This window comes from Lissotriton vulgaris, unplaced genomic scaffold, assembly GCF_964263255.1.
Source record: "Lissotriton vulgaris unplaced genomic scaffold, aLisVul1.2 SCAFFOLD_2729, whole genome shotgun sequence".
NCBI lineage: Eukaryota > Metazoa > Chordata > Amphibia > Caudata > Salamandridae > Lissotriton > Lissotriton vulgaris.
The window spans coordinates 144852-162596 of record NW_028247236.1 but is presented as its reverse complement, the minus strand read 5'-3'; the positions used below and the strand labels follow the sequence as shown (position 1 = coordinate 162596).

The following is a 17745-nucleotide window of genomic DNA, read 5'->3' as shown; positions in this document are numbered from 1 at the left end:
ACCCCTCAGGTGGGAGAGGTGGGGTGAAGCACAACTCCAGGCTCCGGCCAGCTTGACGATGGGGAGCCCTGCCCAATCAGAGATAGTCTCCTGCCCCCCCCTCCCACAGGAGTGGAGCAGGCTACGGGGTGTATTCACCCAGGGCAGGGCCCCATTGTTCCCTGCCATTGCCCTACCTATAACGCCCCCAAATTTAGTAATTAGGAGCACCCTGAACCTTCCTTCCTCAGATCCCGATTTGAAAACAAGAAAGAAGATCAAGAGGAAGGCCTGCCGTGCAGCTGCTAACAAGAGGACGACACCAACTAACTTGGCCCCAGCCCTACAGGCCTGTTGATCCTTGAACCTGCTCCTGCTACATCCCGGCGTCTTCTGAGGGCAGCAACCTTGAAAACCCCGGAGGACCTGCCTGTCTTGAACATCTTAAAGACTGGGACTCCCATGAACAGTGGTTCTGCTTAAAATGCAATACCCCTGGTGCCAGCCAGGAACCGCAAATCCAGCCCACTCTGCACCCGCCGAACCCGGCCTGTGCCTGAGAGGACAAAGACCCTGAGGACGTCCCCCCGGCGATTGTGACCGGAAATCCAATGTCCAAGGACCTTCCTTGACGACCCAGACGACACCTGCAGACTCACAACAGGAGACCCCTCCGACCGCGACCAGCAGAGGGTAAGGGTTCCCGACGTCAAAAGACACCCCTGCACCCGCCCCCACGCCGCCCCCCCCCCTGGCACCCTGTGCCCAACTCCTGGGTGTCTACCTATCCTCCAAGATCCCAACTTACCCCTCGAAGTGTTGGTCGCTCCTGAAGAATCTCCGTCCGAGCCTTTGTTCACCTTCCAAGATCCCCACTGATTTAACATTGAGCGCCCAACAGCACCCTGCACCCAGCCACCCGAGTGACCCTGGCAGTGCAACCATTGTCCTTATCTACTTCCCCATTTGCCCTGAACAAGTGACCAGGAGCCCAGCTCCCACAGCCGCGTGGCCTGCTAGCCAGTAGCCACCAACCACAGGCCCCATGCCTCTCATTAGATAACATTAGGCTCTGCACTCAGCTGCCTCAATGCCGCGTAGGGTGTACCAACTGTACCTACCTGACCCTGGGAGACCCATGAGTCTATGCCCAGAACCTTAACTCTGCCAGTCGAGAACTTACCCAAAAGCGGATAGCTCACTTTTCTTTCATAGGGTAACATTGACTGGTTTCACTTCGAAATTCTTCTAAGTGTGGAGTTTTGAAACTTTAAAATATTCATCTAAAATCAGTTGAACAAAAAAATTCCGATTTACTTACCTGTTATCAGGAGAGAACCCAGTGCTGTATCTTTTAGCCCAGAACTGACCCTGAAAAGTAATTTTAACCGTACTTACCAGTAATTTGTATTTCCTTCCATAGGAATCCATTGTCTGGTTTTCACCAGAAAAGTTTCTAAGTGTTGATTTTCACAAACTACAAATATTCCTTAAAATTCGCCTGTATGACTTAAACGCATTCTTTCAACAGTTTACAGGAGATGCACCAGTGCTGGAGCCAATATCTACCACTGAGTAAGAAAAAGTAACAATAATGCTACATACCTGCTAAGTGAATTTCCTCCCATAGGATAACATTGGTGATTCTATGTGAAAAAGTTTCCAAGTGTCAACTTTTAAAGAACAAAAATATTCCTTAAAAATCAATACTGTAACCAAAACGTGTTTACTCAACTGTTTACAGGAGATGTCCCAGGACTGAATCTAGGATCCAGTCCTACGGTTAGAAAAGTAACCCATAAAGTAACTAATTGAATTTATCTAGAAATTCCCATTGAGCTCAGTGTTGCATTGTGTGTGAAATTGTGTTGTCCATTGCAACAACTGTAACTACTGTACTTAAAAGCCTATTGCCTATTTGCAAAGTATTTAAACTAAAGTAATTCATTCTGAGAAAGAAGATTTTGATACCTTGTTGGTTCTAAAATAAAACTATATATTTTGATACAAAACAATTGGCCCAGAGTTCAGTTCTTGAGTGTGTGAGACAGTTTGCTGACTGAGTGTCTACAACAAATGTTACACTGTCCTCTGATACTGCCTTACTGCTCGACCAAGCTACCACTTTAGAGAGTAAGGTTATATCTAACTTTAGCCTCTGCCAAACCTCTGGGGACTATGGACCCTGTACCTTACTTTGGTCCAGTTTATACAGAGCCACTTTCTTATACCCAGAAGGTTTTGTTTGGGGACATGGTAAAAAAAAAAAAAGTGATAGAAAAAAAGCACACTAGTCGACTTCGACAAAATGTTAAAAAAAGCTAGTCAAAGAATGACTGAAGAAAGCTAGTCTGGATCTAAACCACAGAAACGGAAGTTAGCATGCAGGGTTGGCACCTATATAGGCACCGCACAAGTCACTTCTGGCGTGGACGATGCCAATGACGCCACACAGAACGGGACACCACCACCTACCAGCGCGCAAAGGGGCAGCTCAGAAATGTGGGGATCCAGTTGGACGCCTGAGAAATATTCAGTAGTAACAATCTATGGCTAGAAGTTTCAGATGTAATGTAAAACAATATTGATAACATCAATGCTTCCTTACCAACCTTCAATTCCCTCTACTACAAAAGGTTTGCCTTCTTCAATATCTGACGTACAGCTTAAGTCAGAAGTGCTCTGGTCTCCCACGTCAGTAGAGGTCAGCATGGAATTCGAACTAGTGCCATAGGACCAGGCCGAGGGGGGGCGTGGCTTGGGAGCAGATGGCGGAGGAAGCGTGAGCCTGCAGCTCCGCACTAGCCCGTCTGATTATCCTGACTTGGGGACTGCTGAGGCCCCCAAATTGGCCCCCGGTGCAGAGGAGTGGCAGAGATTACTGCCCCGCTGGATTGTTGAGGCTGGGCACCCCACAGACGCTCTTGGAGCCCTGCTGCGGCCCCCGGCTTGAGACGGGACTGCGGAACAAAAAGGTGGCGCCTGCTGAATAGACGAGGCGCCGGAGCTTCGTGGAGCCTTGACCGACCTGCCTGGTGAGCCGGGAGTGAAGCCTGTCTGCTGCGGAAGCCGGGGAGGGGTGTGGAGACGACCCACCCAGCAGCCCGGACTGTATGGACTGCGGTGCGGTGGAGGCCCGCGGCTGCCTCCGTTTGGGCGGATCCTGGATGAGAGGACAACATGTAGCGTCCGGATTGTAGGCGGTGAGCTGAGTGAGGGGGCAGTGCGGGAGTGGCGCGGAGAGTTGGAAGCGCCTTTCTCCCCCCCCTCTCCTTTGGATCCTTTCTTTTCTCCCCTGGCGGCGGCCCACCGGACACTGCAGGTGGCGGCACGCCCGTACGGGCTGTGAGAGATTCACCTAGGGCCACGTAAGCGCTGAGGCTCGCTGGGGTGCAGGTGGTGGAGGGGCTACTGGTGGGACCAGACTGATGGGAGCGCTTAGTGCCCGACCTGCTACGACGTGGGCAGAATCCTTGAAGAGGACTCTGTGCTGGAGGGCACATTCCCCTTTCCTGCCTTGATGGGATCATTGCCTCACTAATTGGTCGCCTCTTGCTCTACAACACATGGTCTTAGCGGGAGGCACACTGTGCATGATTGGTCGGTACAATGCAGGAGCAACAAGGATTGTTGATAGCAGGGACCAAGCGGGAGGGAGGGTCTCGAGGGACTGCTGCTGGTGGATCTGCCCCAACTGGCGGGGCCATTTGCTGAACCTGCAGCTTCTGTACTTCCTGGGGTTGGATTCGACTCGCCACTGTAGCTTTGCCGGGCCTGACCCTACCTGAACTTGGGAATCACTGTTGCAGGGATTTGATGTGTACCTGCTGCGCTTGGCTATCCCTTATCCCCCATAGCGGTGAGGTGCAATTGATGACTGTCTCAGGGCTTGAAGAGGGAACCCACCTTCGGAATTGAGCTGAGCCAGCGGCCTTTGAATATGGGGAAACCCCGAGGAAAGCAAGGGGGGACCTCCTTGGACAGTGCAGAACAGGATATAGAGCGGGACCACGAGACCCGGAAACTATCCCTCCTGGATCGCTACCGCAACACCAGGTGGATCAGATCCTGCAGGCTATAACGGACACTAGAATGGCCCTTCAACAAGATATCGCGCATGTGGCGACATGTTTGGGGCTCTTGAAGGCTGACCATGCTAAATTATCTGACAGGGTGCGACAGACAGAGCTTACGTTGAAGGACGTGGGGGCTGCACAGCATAAGTTGGACGCTCAGATGGTGGATGTTATGGCCCGGCTGCAGACCTTGGAGAAGAGACCGGTGGGCATACCGGAACGGATCGAGGGGGCTGATATGGGGACCTATCTGGCTAGCTGGTTCCGGGAGGTGGTCGCACTGGAAGGCCTGTCGCAGTTCTACACACTGGAAAGGGCCCATAGGGTGCGGGCGCGCCCGCCAGATCCTGGTCGTCCACCTCGACCGGTAGTGGCACATCTCCTTCACTACAGAGACAGAGATCTTCTCCTTCGTAAGGTCAAGACATCGGGCCCCTACACTGTGGATAATAGCAAGGTCAAGCTGTTTCCGGATTACACGCTTGAGGTGCAGCGGGCAAGGGCCTCCTTTTTGGCAGTCGAGAGCACTCCGCAACGAAGGCTTGCCGTACTCTCCGATGTTCTCGGCTCAGTTGCGGATTGCCCTGGATGGCAAAACACACTTTTGCAACAGTCCTGAGGAAGCCTGGACATGGCTGGAGGAGTATAAAGCTGGCATGGGTGAGGCCGGACTACTATCACGGCGACCGGCACTAGAGCAACAACTTCGCAGATCCCGCCGCAACCGGAGATGGCGCTTCACTATGCCAGACAGAGGCGGAGCGATTGGCAGCGCTACAAGCGGTGGCGGTAATTGCTGGAGGGAAGGCATCTTCTCCGGGCCCGGCCACGGGGTCTGAAGGAGAGGCTGAAGGGACTGAGACGGAGCTGTCTAAGTCTGGCAAACAGATTCTTCCTAAGGGGACACCAGGCATGGCGGATGACATGGTGGATGCTCCATGAAGACGAGGAAGACTCTGAGACTCTGGGACTTCTATTGTGGTTGCTGTTGGTTTGTACTTCCTGAAACGTTGGGGGGCGGGCGGCTGGGGTCCGGGGTGCCTGGGGGAGTTGGGGGGGGGGGAGCCTGGCCGCCAGTAGGTCTTTTAATTGTTGATAGGGGAATACTGCCGCTTTCACCACTGGGGGCTTGGTTGCTGCTGAGGGGTTGGAACTGGAGGTATTGACTGTCTGTTGTTGTTTGTTAGGCTCTAACCCACCCCCGCCGGATGGTTCAGTTAGTACGCCTTGACATCTTGTGGGGGCATTTGTTGGGATCAGTTTGTTTGGGATTCGCTATGTTAGTGCCTGTTCTGGGGAGGGAGAGATGGGCTTGGGAGGGGATTGGGGCAGTTGGGGATGTGGGGAGAAGTAATTTGGGGATGGCACTCACCAGCGTGTCTTGGAGAGAACAGCGATTAATTGTGCTTTTTCATATTGACTATGGGGCCATTACCTGATGTTACATGTATGACTTGGAATGTGCTGGGTGTACACTCGATGCAGCGTCGACACAAGGTCCACTCCTACTTAGTACGCAGGGACGCACAGATAGTATTCCTGCAGGAGACGCATCTGACTAAAGGTGAAGGGATAGCGCTGCAGCGTAGATGGCGAGGGCCGCTTTATTATACTACCTAGTCGGCTTTTGCGAGGGGAGTGCTGTTTTGGATTTTGGCCGGGGTTCCTTTCCAGATGACTGAATAAATGGTTGATCCTGAGGGCCGCTATGTGGTGGTTGCAGGACGTCGTAACGTGGAACAGGTGACTTTCTTCACTCACATGTCTGAAATACTGGCAGTCTATTTCATGACCCTGGTAATAATGGGGGGGAGATTTTAACTCCATAGCGGACGTGACCATGGATAGCTCCCACCCCCCTCGCCTGACGCCCCCATTCCTAAGCTTTCAAAGGTCAGATCACAGTGGCAGGATAGTTGGGGATTTATAGATGTATGGCGGACACAACACCCAGGTGAACGTGATTATTCCTACTTTTCGGCATTGCACGGGCTGCATGTGAGGCTTGATGCAGTTTTATGTAGCACGGGCCTGGCTACAATGGTGGTTCGTAGTGAATACCTGGCACGCACCATCTCCGATCATAACCCTCTATTGGTGAGTTTCTGCTGGGCCCTGGAACGACCGTCCGTGCCGACCTGGCAACTGCGTCCGGAGATGCTAGAGGACCCAATCTTCTGCGCTGAACTGGAAACGGGAATAGAGCGTTCCTTTGCCGGCAATGCGGGTACAGCTACAACAACTGCTCTGGAATGGGATGCCTTTAAAGTGGTGATCCGGGGCTTGTGTATTACCAAATGGGTGGGCGTACGGAAGTTGCTATTGCAAGAAATCAACACTGCGGAACAGACACTTAGAGAGGCAGAGCGAACGCACTCAACTAACCCTGAGGCGCGGGACCTAGTGTTGAGATCAAAGGAGGCCGTGGCGGTAGTCGTGGAATGCTTGAGGTGCTTTGACCATAGAGCTTACCAGGCTGCATGCCGAGAGAGATAAGGTGGGTACCTTATCGGCGTGGTTGGCCGACCCCTATCAGCCATCCCACCTGACTCGGAATTCCAGAGGCATCCCTCTGGAGGACAGATTGTTGACAGATTACATGTCGAAGAAGGCGACCTCCCTAACCTATCGAAAACTGGTGAATAATTTGCCCGATTTAATGAGAACGCTAAGGGATACATGGGCTAAGGATATTGGTGAGAGTGATGACTGAGTGGCAGGAAGCACTGGCGTCCCCGAAAGAGATCGGCATTCCCTCACACCTCAGGCTTGTACAATTACGCATCCTACACCACTCATACTATACGAGACACACCTTACATAAAATAGGACGTATAGCTCACCCCTACTTTTTGAGAGGGTGCGTGGAGGTAGGAACCTTTTATCACATCATATGGGATTGTCCCAAGGTGGCCGAATACTGGGCACAGGTGTTGAGGACGATGTCACAATCTGAGGGAGTCACAATATTACCTGAGCCCAGACGCAGCCTGCTGAATATCTGGGAGCCAAATGATCTTTTGCGTGCAGGGCAGAGTTGGGCTACTATGGGCATGATGGTGGTCAAGAGGAATATAGCACAGAGGTGGGGCAGAGAAGAAAGACCTATGCTAACAGCATGGTGTAGGGACATGGACGCTGCCATGATAGCAGAAAGGGTTGTGTTTAGTGACAGGGGGTGCCCAAGAAAGTGGAGCAAACTTTGGGGGGCATGGAATAAATATCGGGGGAATATATGTGAGCCGCCCTCAGATCAAGATGATAGCAGTGAAGACTCAGATGAAGACGAGGGACTCTAAAATTATTGTACAAAGTTCACTCCATGCTCTACAACTGTACACTTGTGATTTTGACGTACTAGAAGGTGTTTCTGCTGAAATCATATCATGCTTGGCTAAATGTTTGTGCTTGAACCATCTGTACTATGTAACCATGCAAACTCGAATAAAATGTTTACAAAAAAAAATGTCTTATTAGTTAGGAACAGTACTTCCAAATAAAAAAATGACCTGTAATCGGACTCAATAAATACTCACTTGTATTGGTTGTTTATTTCAGAAACTCTCCAGGCATTCTGCAAGTCGAAACCCATTCGTGTCACTTCCATGTGAAAGCGGAATTTAACGTGATCTCCTAAAATAATTACACCTGTATTATTAAAATGACCAGAACATTATTTTGACCTGCCATCAATTATAAAAGGAGACGGACTAGCATTCTTTCTGCTAACAGATCGCACACGAAAAAATAATATACTTACTTGTAATCCCAACTCTCCACAAAGGGTACCCGAACTGAATTCAAGCGCTCTGAATAGGTCTACCCATGTCTGTGATGATTGAACAATTGGATTTACACATGAAATACCTTTTTTCCAATCCATCAGTCTACCACACTTCATGTACTCTTTCTTAAAAATAGGAATTATATTAAAAAAGCACCATTTAAAAACAAGAAGGAAAACAAAAAGGGGTGAAGACTGGATGTGAAGAAGCAGGTAACTAAGCAAAAGGAGAGTTGCGCTTTAAATCAGCTAGAAACCCCCTAAAAAACTACAGCGACAGTAAGCTTATTTTTATCACAATTATGAGGCAGAAACTGGTGTGCATACCTCCAAAGAATAGTTTCTGGATTTCAAAAGAACTCAATTACGACCTCCAAGTTGGAGGGGACTACTGTTACAAGTGAGCAACATGTTCCTACCCATCATGGGTTTTTCTTGGATATTCAGTTAGATCAATGAAAAGCTTGTTACTAGCAAAAGAGGTGGACAAATCATGGAACTCAAAACGGAAAGCGGGTAGAGAACACACATGGACAACTGATGAATGGAGCATTGAATCCCCCTACCATCCTCCACCGCCCCAAAGTCCAGACAAAAAATGTCTTGCAAGAAGCAAGTCTCGATAATGGTAATGTTTAAGAATAGCAGCAGGAGTAGCTTTCTGGTTGGATAAATGAACCCAATGTTTAAAGGTGGAAGGATTGGGGGAGTCGGGGGGGGGGGGGGGGGGGTGTTGCAATATGCTTTCTTACAGCAAATCGAGAAAAAAATCTTGCTATACCTTGCAACTGTTCACAGTGCGGCTTCAGGCAAAGGAGGGCAGCAGTCAGACATGGCGAGTATGTCCAGATGTGAGGGTTCAATCAGCCTCCGAAGAGCGTATAAGGTGCTGCTTTTGTGGCATCCTCTACCTATTTGCACTGCAAGCACAGAAAAGGAGAATCTCGGCGGAAAGCTGTGGTCACAGCCATAGAGCAGGAGCCATGCCTTTGCAGGGGTGGGAGGAATAAAACCAAAGAGGAGATTAATACAGCTGCCTCTAACTCTAGTTGGAGGATTCATCACAAATATGGTTGTAGCCACGTTGGGAGGAGCAGATCGGCAAGTGCTCTTTCAATTAAAATTGGTGACAGGGTGCAAGACAACTTTAAGATGGCAAATGACCTTGGAGTCCTGACTGGCTTAAAAATTCCTTTCTCATCTCGGAATACTGTGGCTTCTCCTGCTGGACTTATTCTTTGCAGGCTCCCTCTGCCTAAGAAGAGGGCAAGTTATTTCCACGATGTGAGACACGATTTGAGACTGGCTGGGGCAACAACTCCCAGACAGAGGAGAGTTAAAAAGCAACAATTTAGACATTCCCCCTACACAATCTCACAGAATATTCAGTCTTAGACTTAGTGAAGGACACATCCATCTCTGTCCTATGAATCCATTAAGATCCCCTTTTCAGATAACCCTACCCACTCCCAAACAATGAGAGCAGTAGTAAATTACAGATCTATTAGAATGCAAGTCTGCCCAGAGGCTAATTATCCCTTATATGCTATTACATCGACTCCCCAGTTGTGGAAGACAGTATCCTACAGAAGGTAGTCTCCACTGTAATGGAAATTCATAAAGGTGGAAGGGTATGTTGGCTTTTTTGAGGATGGTGGGGAGTGGCTCCATGTAAATGTTCAACAGTGCGGGAGAGAGAACTGATCTTTGGTGAATGCCTCTGTTTATGGGGTGTAGGCCAGACGTGAAGTTTCTGATTTTTATTCTTTGGGAGCGGTTTTGCAGGAAGGAGGCGAACCATTGTAGGACCACCCCTTCTGCTTCTACCCTTTCTCAGAGTAGTTTATGGTAAACCGTGTTGAAGGCTGCCGAAAGACCCAGGAGTATAAGTAGGCAGCTGCGGTCCTTGTCAAGTGATTTATGGACGTCATCCATGACAGGATGGCGGTCTCTGTGCTGCATCCTTTCTAAAGCCCGATTGGGGAGGGCCGAGGAGGTCGTTGGTGTCCATGTGATGGGTGAGTTGACGGAGGACACATTTTTCTAGTATTTTGGCTAAGAATGGGAGATTGGAAACAGGACTGCAGTTGTTGAGATCGTTTGGGTCAGCGCCTTCTTTTTTCAGTAAGGGTGTTACTTGCCCGATTTTGAGGCAGTCAGGCATGATTCAATTTTTCATGGAGCTGTTTATAATGTTTGACCAGAGTGGGGCTAGGGAGAGTGAGTTGTTTAGCCAGTTGGGCAGGGAGAGGGGTCTTCAACGTGTGGAGAGGGTTTGGAGCCGGAGCTTAGTTCAATAATTTCAGCTTCAGTGATGGGTTTGAGGTTTTCCAATTGTTTGTGGATTGACTGAGTGGGTTCCTGTCTTCTCTATCAAGGGGCGGACCATCATTGGGTGGTATTATTTTTAGAGTTTTCTATAGCGCGAACCGGACCCAAGGTAGGGTATCAGACCGCTTTACATAGCGAGGAAGGTATTGGATATCACATATAGTGAAGGAGGTGATCCTCTAGAGAGAGCTCGACCTTTAATATTTTTTCTTCGAAGAAATTGGCAAATTTGTCACATAGGTCTTTGAAGGCCGGAATTGCAGATGGAGGTGGTTTGGATGTTTGCTGCCTAATGATATTGAAGAGATCATTGGGGCGATTTTTAACATTTAGAGCACCGTAGATAAAGGTTGATTTTTCATTTTTGATGTGCTTTTCATAATTGCTCCGTTCCTTTTTGAGTTGATCAAGGTGGGTTGTTGAAGGGTTGTTACGCCAACGTCTTTCTGCAGCTTTTAGTTTTCTTCTTTCCGAGTTTAATTCAGTGTTGAACCACGATCTAGAAGGAATGTTGATTTTTTTTTTGTTTCAAGGGAGCTATTTGGTCCAACATGGTGGTCATGGAACTCTGAGGTGAGTTCTGTTGTGGACCTGTCGCATGCGAAGGAGGGGAGTGTGCTTAACCTTTCTTCTAGTTCATTGAGGGGGGTCTGGCTCAGGTTTCTCGTCCAGTGAAAGTGTTCATTAGTGTGAGGTCGTTGTTGGGTCTTTTGATTAATATGGAGAATGATATAGTGGTCTGACCAGTCAACACGGAGGGTACAGTCAATGGTGATGAGTCTTTGTGAGCTATGATGGCATTTAATATTGAGCCTTTGTCGTGTGTTTGTTCAGTGCAGTGTTGGGTCAGATTGTTATTGTGAAGCAGCTCATTTAAAGTTGGTATCAGCGGGTTGTTTACCTCATTCTAGTGAAGGTTTAGGTCTCCTAGTATTAGGTTATTCACTTCTGTGAGTTAGCAGTGTGTTATTAGGTCGACAAGATGTTCTCCAAATGCGGGGGTGTTGCCTGGTGGATGGTAGAGGAGGTGGCAGTGAAGTGTTTTCTTTTCTGCTGTCTTAATGGCGGCAGTTAGGTATTCCAATGAGTTGTATTTGAAGGAGTCTGTTTCTGTTATAGAGATGATGTTTTTATGTTGGATTGCAGTCTCCCCTCCTAGCTGGTTCTTTCTGTGTTTGTTAATGATTGAGAACCCTGGGGGGACAAGCTTATCGAAGAAAGGCGGTGAGGATTCGTTCAACCAGGTTTCTGTGATGAATGTAATGTCAATGTTGTGGATTAGGATTGTTTCTGCCAGTTCTGTTGCGTGTTTGTTTGCAGATCTGCAGTTAGTGAGCATGCATTTCTAGCTGGTGTTTTAGCCGCGTCAATCTATGGACTGTATTCATGGCGGAAGGTGTGCGAGAAGTTAGTTCTGGTTGTGTCTAGATCATGGTCAACTATGGATGGGGGGGGGCGCTTGATTGTGTTCCGGGATGGGGGGGGGGGATCTCATCTGTGTGGGTGTGGCTTCTTGTGCTTCTGATATTTATGAGGTTCTTGGGGGACGGTGTGGGGGTGAGTTGTGGCAGATTGTTTCGGGAATTGTGTGTCGGCTTCAATGAGTTTAGTTCAAGGTAGGGAGTTTGGAGCGGTTATCTGCGGGCCGGTTTCCTTGGTTATTAGCTGGGAGTAGTATAGAGTGTGGAGGGGAGGGAGGGGGAGGCTGGAAGAGGACTGAAGTTTATCATCTTGGACGGGCCTTGTGTTTGACGTGGCTAATAGGGATGAGTTGTGTGGGTTGGGGGTGGGAGGAAGTTGGAGGGGATGGTAGGGGTGGGATCGGTTGGTGGGTTGGGTTTGGATCGAAGGATTATTTTGATTGATTGCCCGGTATGGTTGGCTCGAGGGTAGGGTTACCGTCAAATAGGAGTGTAAGTGAGTGTAGGCGATGAACAGAGTGAGAAAGAGGGAGTCAAAAGCATCCAGGTTGTTATTGCTGGCTCGTGTTGCCATTTCGAGTCAGGTGGTTGGTATGAGGAATGTTAGTTTGCAGCTGAGCGGAGTGCTGGTAGTTTTGGAGATGTGGAGGTGGGAATCGGAGAATGGAGCTCCATCTAGCCAGATTTTGGTTGTGGAAAATAAGGTCCATTTTTTGCATGCCTTTTAGGCAGCGCAGTGGTAAATGTCTGCAAATAGTGTTTCTTGGTACTGTCTAATCAGCCTGTGTTTAAAATTTCTTTTAGCTTTCGGTGATATGTTGGGATGGTAGATGATGGAAAAGAAGTTTGGGCCATGGGGATTTAGGCCATATGCGGAGTGGGTTCGGAGGGGAGTTGGACTGTTCGGTGTCCTTTTTAGGTCTCGACTATTATATCCCGCAGGGATAGATAGGTGAGATTATAGTAGGCAGTTCAAAAACTCTACCAAATGTGCGGATCATGTACAGTTCATGTGAGTAAGCGCGTGCACGCCATCGCCAGCCACGTCACCCCTCCATTTTTCTGTGCCTCTCATCAGACTTCAAAGGCTGCCGCTCCCCCGCCCACCCCCCCCCCTCCGCCACAGCAATGCCGAGAGCTTGTTTTCCGCTGTCCCTTTGTCCCCCACCTCTCACGTTCTTCTCTTCCTTGTTTCTTCAAGCCCACCATCTGACTCGTGTTCCTAGCCGGGGTCCTCCAGCTTGGTGGCATCGACTGTTCTGTGGTTCCAGAGCAGGCCATTGTTTATTTTTTCCCTACTTGCCCCGACTGCCCTCTGCCTTAATCTCGACCCCTCCATAACTCGCCTACAACCCTCTCATAGTATTTCCCCCCTCAAGACTCTCCTCTGCACTCACCCTCGGACTCACTCCTTTGCCTATGCGTTCCGACATTTTGAGGGAGCCTGGCTCTGGACGCTCATGTTTTTTTCTTCACCCCATCTGGTTTGATGACTCTTCATCTCTGTTCTTTTTTTCGTAACTTGTTTCCCCCTGAATCTCCATCTTCCGTTTCTGGTCCACTCTGTCCTGATTGTTTTTCCACCCCCTTGATTCTCCCCCTCCTCCCTATATTCCCCATGAACTTGTTCGATGTACTTTCACAATGCCCTATTTTATTGATGTAACTGTATTACTTTATTTATTGTTGTAACCTTGTAACTATATTTTATTGTTCCTCATGTAAAGCGCTCCGATACCTTCGGGTCTAGCCAGCGCTATATTAAACTTTCCCAAAAAATAAACAAGGCACTAGAAGTGCTAGAGTGGGTGTCTCAACATGCCTCTAAAATATATACGAGTCCTTAAGGAAGCACACCAGCCTATAACTCAAGCAGGCTAGGCCATACTTTCAAAAATATTGCAAACCATTGCATTGCACGTCACATAAATTCATTCCATGCCTCAGCTCAGGTTATTATTCAGTATTCATTGATAGTAGAATATTGTATGTTAGCACGCACATCAAAGCATGTGCATTTGACAGTAGAGGTAGTGTACCTTTTGAATAAGGAATACATGCCCTTATGGAATATCCCACTCATTAAAGACAGTATGTAAGGCTTAAACATGTCTAAACCCTTCTGTGAACATATTGAGCTCAGGAATGGCAGATAAGTAAAAAAAAACCTCAGAAAAACAGGTTGTTCTTTTTCAGAACCCAGTTCAAGATTATATTATTGTGTTCAGAACATGAACAAGATGCAGACCCTTAGGAACAGAACATTCGTAGATCGAGTATCCCTTCAACTCCACCCTCCCAACTTCACCCTCCATTACTCAGGGGCACCACCACATCACTCGGGGGACACCACCACATCACTCGGGGGACACCACCACATCACTCGGGGGACACCACCACATCACTCGGGGGACACCACCACATCACTCGGGGGACACCACCACATCACTCGGGGAACACCACCACATCACTCGGGGAACACCACCACATCATTCAGTCCAACCACATCATCACTCAGCCCAACTGCATCATCACTCAGCACCAACACAGCACGGTCCTTGCTTGCTACCAACAAGCATTGCCATAGCCAATAGGACTCGCATTAGGAAAGTGTAAGCTATTGGCTTTGTGAATAACAATGCTATTAATTTATATATTTTCAAAGCCAACACATTAAAAAAAATTGTCATTTACAATACCAATAGCTCACACTTTCCTAATGCGAGACCTATTGCATTGCAAATGCTTGCTGTTCTGTTATGTGGGTGCATTGTTGTGCTGTTGAGGACTGGGAGTCGAGGGAAGGGTGGGTGCCTTCTGTGATAGATGCTAATTTGCAGGGGATATTTGTGGAGGCCTGCATCAAGATCATCCAGTTGGGTTCGACTTAAAGATGTGCTGCATTTGGTTGCAGACTCTTTTTGGACAGCGTTTTGTCTGTTGCTAGTTGTTGCTTGCGCCCGTTTCGACGGGAGTGTCCAGGTATGCAATGGTGCCAGAGTTGGACTTCCCCCGCAGAGGAAAAGGATTTAGTCATCCGTCCTTTTGTGGTCAGGCATCCAGGGAATCAATGTTGGAGTTAAATTTAATTCTGGGTGTTAATTCTTTTGTTAGCTTCACTGTCTATTGGTAGATCTGGCTTGGTTTTACCGCTCGGTCAGAAATGGACTTTGGTATGCTTGGCCCGTGTGGCCGCCATTTTGAGATCAGGCTTCCAGGATGTTAGAATTGTATAGCTTGGTGGTAGGGTCTCATATACATTTGGCAGGATTTATAAAAGTAGAATAGAGTATATTTATTTATTTATTATTTTTGTATGTCTGGTGATCACTGCTCTTGCTGGACACATCAGGGCTGCGGGTGGTGATTATTGCCGGTGTTTCTGGTCACCTGTGGCCACCATTTTGGAGTCAGGCCTCCAGGATGATTCAATTGCGGGGTAATTGTGTTAAGCCAGCATTTGGCTGGATAGATGGATCGATTCTGTGCCTGGCGACCGCTGCTCGCACTGTGTCACATCAGGACTGAGGGTGTTGATATTTCTGGAGTACCGGGACCGGCTGCGCCATTTTAGGGTCAGGCACCCCGTAGCGTTTACTGGAGCCTCTTCACTACCTCATACCCCCTGGGTCCCACGCCATGCAGTTGCGCCGGTCTTGTGGAACCCGCATTGTGGAGCCATGTCTCTCACCTCCCCAGCACTCACCGTTGTTAGTGAAGTGTCCTTGTTGGTAGCAGGCGATTGGGGGTCCTCATCAGTGGTCTGGAATTTCGGCAGTGGAGGGGCCTCTCACGGGTCGGCAAGCTTCTTTGTAGCTTCTTCGTCGATCGTGGAGGTGGCATCAACTGCGCAGCCACTCTTGTGTCGGCGCGCTTCTTGGAGGCGGCAGCACCTGGAATGGGGCACTCAACCTTCTTTCCTGAAGGCCGCCTTTCTCCCAGCTCACTCCCTGGACATTGGTCATTCTTCGTGGCTCCCGTAGTATGTTGTCTACCACTTACCGCTGGCCTCCTTAATGGTGTGCCTCTACGCATACTTCTGAACTGCAGGGCTCCCATGGATCTTGAGATTTTGTTGTCCTTTTTTAGTTTTTCATTAACCACCATTCCAAATAATTGCTCGCCATTGAATGGAGAAATAATGATGTTGCTCTGCACTTCTGGCTTGAACCCAGAGATTCTGAGCCTTGCGTTTCTCCTTTCCGTTATGCCAACCATCATTTGCCTGCTAGATGTTTCAGCAACATCAAGGGCTGATATTAAACATGTGCTTGCAATGTTTTTGCCTTATACCACTAGGTGGCTTGCTCTTTTCTGGAATTGTTCAGGTTGGTTTTGTACCAGTACCCCTACCTCTTTCCCAGTTCTGGTACGCTGGTGAGCAATGCATTTGAATTTGCAATGCGCCACTGGTTTGCTGCGCTTCCTTCCACCTTTCTTCCTACGAGGTTCATCCTCCTACTTTCCTTTTCAGGCGGTGGTCCCACAGTAGTAAGCACATTTGCCCTCTTCCTTGCTGTTGAGGCAACGATAGAGTCAGCTGGCACTGATCCCCTGATGTAGAAGGGGTCTTTAGAGGAGTGTTTACATTCTTTTCTCTGATCTTGGTGTTATAGCCTTGCAGACAGCAGGCTCCTTGAATCCCTATTTCCCCTGGTCTAAGACACTAGGTAGCACTGATAGGAATTGGTACTTAGATTGTGTAGGCATCAGGCGGTTCGGCGTCGAGATCTTGCCATTGGAACTCTTGAGTCTGAGTTTGACGAACCCGCGTATGCTTGTTCGTCCTGTTCGACATCTTCCCCGAAGAAGTAAGAACCTTCCTCCTCTTCTTAGATTATTTCGGGGGTTCTTGGAGGTATTGTTCCTTCAGCAACCCCTTGGGTTTCGATTTCCCTTGTTTTTAGCGGTATCTTGAATTGTTTCAAGCTTTTGTCAAAGTCTTTTTTGCGCTGAAGAATATTCAGCATTTCGGCTTCGAGCCTTCTTCTCTTTTTCTCAATCTCGGCCTCGTCTGTTACTGTGCCGAGACTGTCCGTTTTTCGACTGACATCCCTGAATCTGGGATATGTGACGTTACAATGCGATTTTCACACCGCAATACATTTACAATGCAGGCATTACAACGCAAGTCCAGACAACGACTTGAGCTGGAGGGCGCTGGACTTAGGAATAGTAGGATTTACTATTCCAACTATAGCCTACGTAATAGTAGGAAAGGTGTTGGAATAGTAAATCATACTATTCCAGTGCAAGTCGTTGTAATGACTTGCGTTGTAATGCCTGCGTTATAAATGTATTGCGATGTGAAGACCGCGATGTAACGGATGTCTTCTCCCGAAGCGGTCTATATTTGCTTCGGTCTCTTTTTTTCAACGCAGAGGCGTCCTTTTCCAGACGGTCCTTTGAAGTCTTGGTTTTTTCGAGGACCTTTGCCGCTCCGGAGTCCTTATCAAAGGATCCTGCAGTCTTTTTTTGTTTGGATGCAGCTACGGTCGCCGAATGCTTCGACGCTGAGGATCCTTTTTGTTGTTCGGAGTCTAATTTTCGAGACTCATCTGGTTTTTTCGAGGTCGACGACTCGCTTACCTCCTTCAAAGTCCTCCTCTCTACTTCCACAACCAAAAGGAATATGCTACTTACCAGTATGCATCTGTTCTTGGCATGTAGGGCCGCTAACATTCATATCTTGTGCATAGATCGCCGCCTAGTGTTGGGTCCGGATGATTGCACCTTGTTGTCCTGGAAGAGTCTTTGAAGAATCACGAGATAGGTGGCTCCTCCCCTGGACTACAGTGCACATGGGCATCATCTCCATCCTCAGGTTGTTTTTCGCCATTGTGGCAGAGATGGAGTCCAATACAATACTTGATGACCATGCTTACAAATAATTCTGACTACTACAGCTGCGACAGGCACCGGGGAGGATGGGCGGGCGATATGGGTGTTAGCGGCCCTACATGCCAAGAACAGATGCATACTGGTAAGTAGCATATTCCGTTCGAGGCATGTGGGCCGCTAAATTCATATCTTGTGCATAGAATAAATAGCAGTTTCTCCCTTAGCGGTGGTTGCCCGAGCAAGCTGCAGCAGCCTGAAAGAGGGACTTTAGAACAGCCTGTCCTACAGCAGCTTGCTGCTTGAAATGTACATT

The 17745-nt window shown here is 48.5% G+C and overlaps 1 protein-coding gene across 1 annotated transcript in view; it reads right to left on the bottom strand.

The window, feature by feature from the left end:
• The window catches only part of LOC147665203 (phosphatidylinositol-3,5-bisphosphate 3-phosphatase MTMR4-like), a 269189-nt gene that overhangs the window by 138833 nt on the left and 112611 nt on the right, over window positions 1-17745 (bottom strand). The window contains exon 6 of the mRNA XM_086949677.1: window positions 7592-7688. Coding sequence (XP_086805803.1) covers window positions 7592-7688 — 97 coding nt within the window. The remainder of the gene's footprint in view (window positions 1-7591; window positions 7689-17745) is intronic.